General features: G+C 39.2%; 1 protein-coding gene across 1 annotated transcript; it reads left to right on the forward strand.

The window, feature by feature from the left end:
- Positions 1-405: 405 nt before the first annotated feature.
- On the forward strand, positions 406-2,033 carry LOC138338729 (uncharacterized). Its single transcript, XM_069289813.1, has 5 exons — positions 406-514; positions 758-951; positions 1,134-1,277; positions 1,407-1,567; positions 1,799-2,033. Exons 1-5 carry the CDS (start codon positions 406-408, stop codon positions 2,031-2,033), a joined length of 843 nt encoding a protein of 280 aa, XP_069145914.1.
- Positions 2,034-2,292: the final 259 nt, after the last annotated feature.

Below are 2,292 nucleotides of genomic sequence, written 5' to 3' on the forward strand. Positions count from 1 at the left end.
GCTTTCCATACCTGTTATGGTCACTATGAGTTCTCAATTATGTCATTTGGTCTCATGAATTCACCTGCAGAATTTATGGATTTTATGAAAAGGGTCTTCCATGAGTACCTTCAATCATTAGTCATAGTATTCATTAAGGACATTCTCATCAACTCTAAGACCAAGGAAGATCATGAACAACATTTGAGACTAACCTTGAAGGTACTTAGAAAACATAAGTAGTATGCCAAATTCATCAAGTGTGAATTCTGGTTGTGATATGTGACCTTCTTAGGTCATGTTGTGTCCGGTCAAAGTGTAGAAGTGGACCCCACGAAGACTGAGGCTGTTAAGAACTTGCCAAAACCTCTTACTCTCACAGATATCTGTAGCTTCTTGGGATTGGTTAGTTACTACCGCAGGTTAATGGATGGCTTTTCTTCCATTGCTGCCCCACTGACAGCTTTCATGAAGAAAAAGTCCAAGTTCGAGTGTACGGAGACTTGTGAGAGGAGTTTCCAAGAGCTTAATCTACGTCAGTAGAGAAGGTTGGAGCTATTAAAGACAAATGACATGAATGTTCACTACCATCCAGGTAAGGCTAATGTTGTAACTGATACTTTGAAAATAATGATCATGGGAAGTACAACACACGTTGAGGATTATTAGAAGGAATTGGCGAAAGATGTACGTAGACTGCCCAGACTGGGTGTGCGATTGGTAGACTCTACTAGTGGGGGTGTTTCAGTACATCCTGAGTCTTAATCATCCTTTGTAGTTGAAGTCAAGAAGGATCAGTATCTCGATCTAGTTTTCATGGAGTTGAAGGACTCAGTATTGATAAATATAAATAAGTCTTTCACTTTAGGAGATGACGGCATACATATGTATCAGGACAGGCTATGTGTACCAGATGAGGATCATTTGCGAACCAAGATTATTGTAGAGGCCCATGGTATTCCATACATTCAGGTTCAACTAAAATGTATCATGATCTTAAGTAGATTTATTGGTTGTATGGCATGAGGAATGAAATTGAAAAATAAGCGGCAAAGTGTCCTAATTGTTAGCAGGTTAAGGCAGAACATCTTAAGTCTGCGGTATTACTCAGATTTTTGAGGTTCTGACATTTAATTGGGAGGCCATTAATATAGACTTCATGGTTATTTCTGAATACTAGGAGACAGTATGACTCCATATTGGTTATTGTGGACTGGATAACTATGTCTGCCGACTTTATACCTTTGAAGTCTACTTACAAACCCGAGGATTATGCAAGATTCTACATTGATGAGATTGTGAGATGGCATGGGATTCCTTTGTCTATAATTTCAGATAGATGAGCTCAGTTTACTTCATATTTTTGGTGATCTTTTAAAAAGAGCTTCGGAACGCATGTAAAACATAGTATTGCCTTTCATCCTCAGACTGATGGGAAGGTAGAGCACACCATAAAGACATTGGAAGATATGTTGAGATCCTGTGTGATTGATTTCAGTGGTAGTTGGGATGATCATATGCGTTTTATAGAGTTCTCATATAATAATAGCTATTACTCCAGGATTGGGACAACACCGTTTGAGGCATTGTATGTTAGGAGGTGTAGATCTCAAGTTGGGTAGTTAGAGATTGAAGAGTAATCCATTGGGTCAAGAGATCATTCATGAGGCCTTAGAGAAGTTTAAAGTTATTATGGACAACTTTGCAACTTCTTAAAGTCGGCAGAAGTCATATACAGATAACATAAAATGGCTCTTAGAATTTGATGTTGGTGACCAGGTCTATCTGAACATATCTCCTGGATGATGTGGTTTTGAAGGAAGAGGAAGCTCAGTCCGAGGTACGTTTGGCCATACGAGATCCTGCAATGTATAGGTGTTGTGGCCTATGAGTTGGCATTACCGGCAGGGCTAGCTTTTGTCCATCCAATCTTCCATGTATCCATGTTAAAGAAGTTCCTAGGTGATCCAATATCTATTCTATCGATGGAATGTTTGGAGATCGATGAAGACTTGTCCTACGAGGAGGTACCTGTTGAAATCTTAGACAGATAGATCATGCGGCTGAGGAACAAGAAGATTGCCACAGTGAAGTATTTTGGAGAATCATCTTGTTGAGGGTGTTATGTGTGAGGGTGAGGACGATATGAGATCCCGCTACCCTCATCTTTTCTTCTCTTAAGGTTAGACTTCCTACTCTTAAGTTTCATTATCTCTACTTTTTTGTTGTTATTGCTTGAATGTGCATAATTGATTATGTTTTGATCTGACTGGCATTACACTAGATTGTAGTAGTGACATTCGAGGACTCCTA

This window comes from Solanum lycopersicum, chromosome 10 (assembly GCF_036512215.1).
Source record: "Solanum lycopersicum chromosome 10, SLM_r2.1".
Lineage (NCBI taxonomy): Eukaryota > Viridiplantae > Streptophyta > Magnoliopsida > Solanales > Solanaceae > Solanum > Solanum lycopersicum.

Coding starts and splice junctions, on each gene's coding strand:
- LOC138338729 (XM_069289813.1), top strand. CDS start 406: ATGGATGGCTTTTCTTCCATTGCTGCCCCACTGACAGCTTTCATGAAG. Junction 952..1,133: donor ATGGTATTCCATACATTCAG/GTTCAACTAAAA, acceptor CCATTAATATAG/ACTTCATGGTTATTTCTGAA. Junction 1,278..1,406: donor GATTCTACATTGATGAGATT/GTGAGATGGCAT, acceptor TTTCATCCTCAG/ACTGATGGGAAGGTAGAGCA.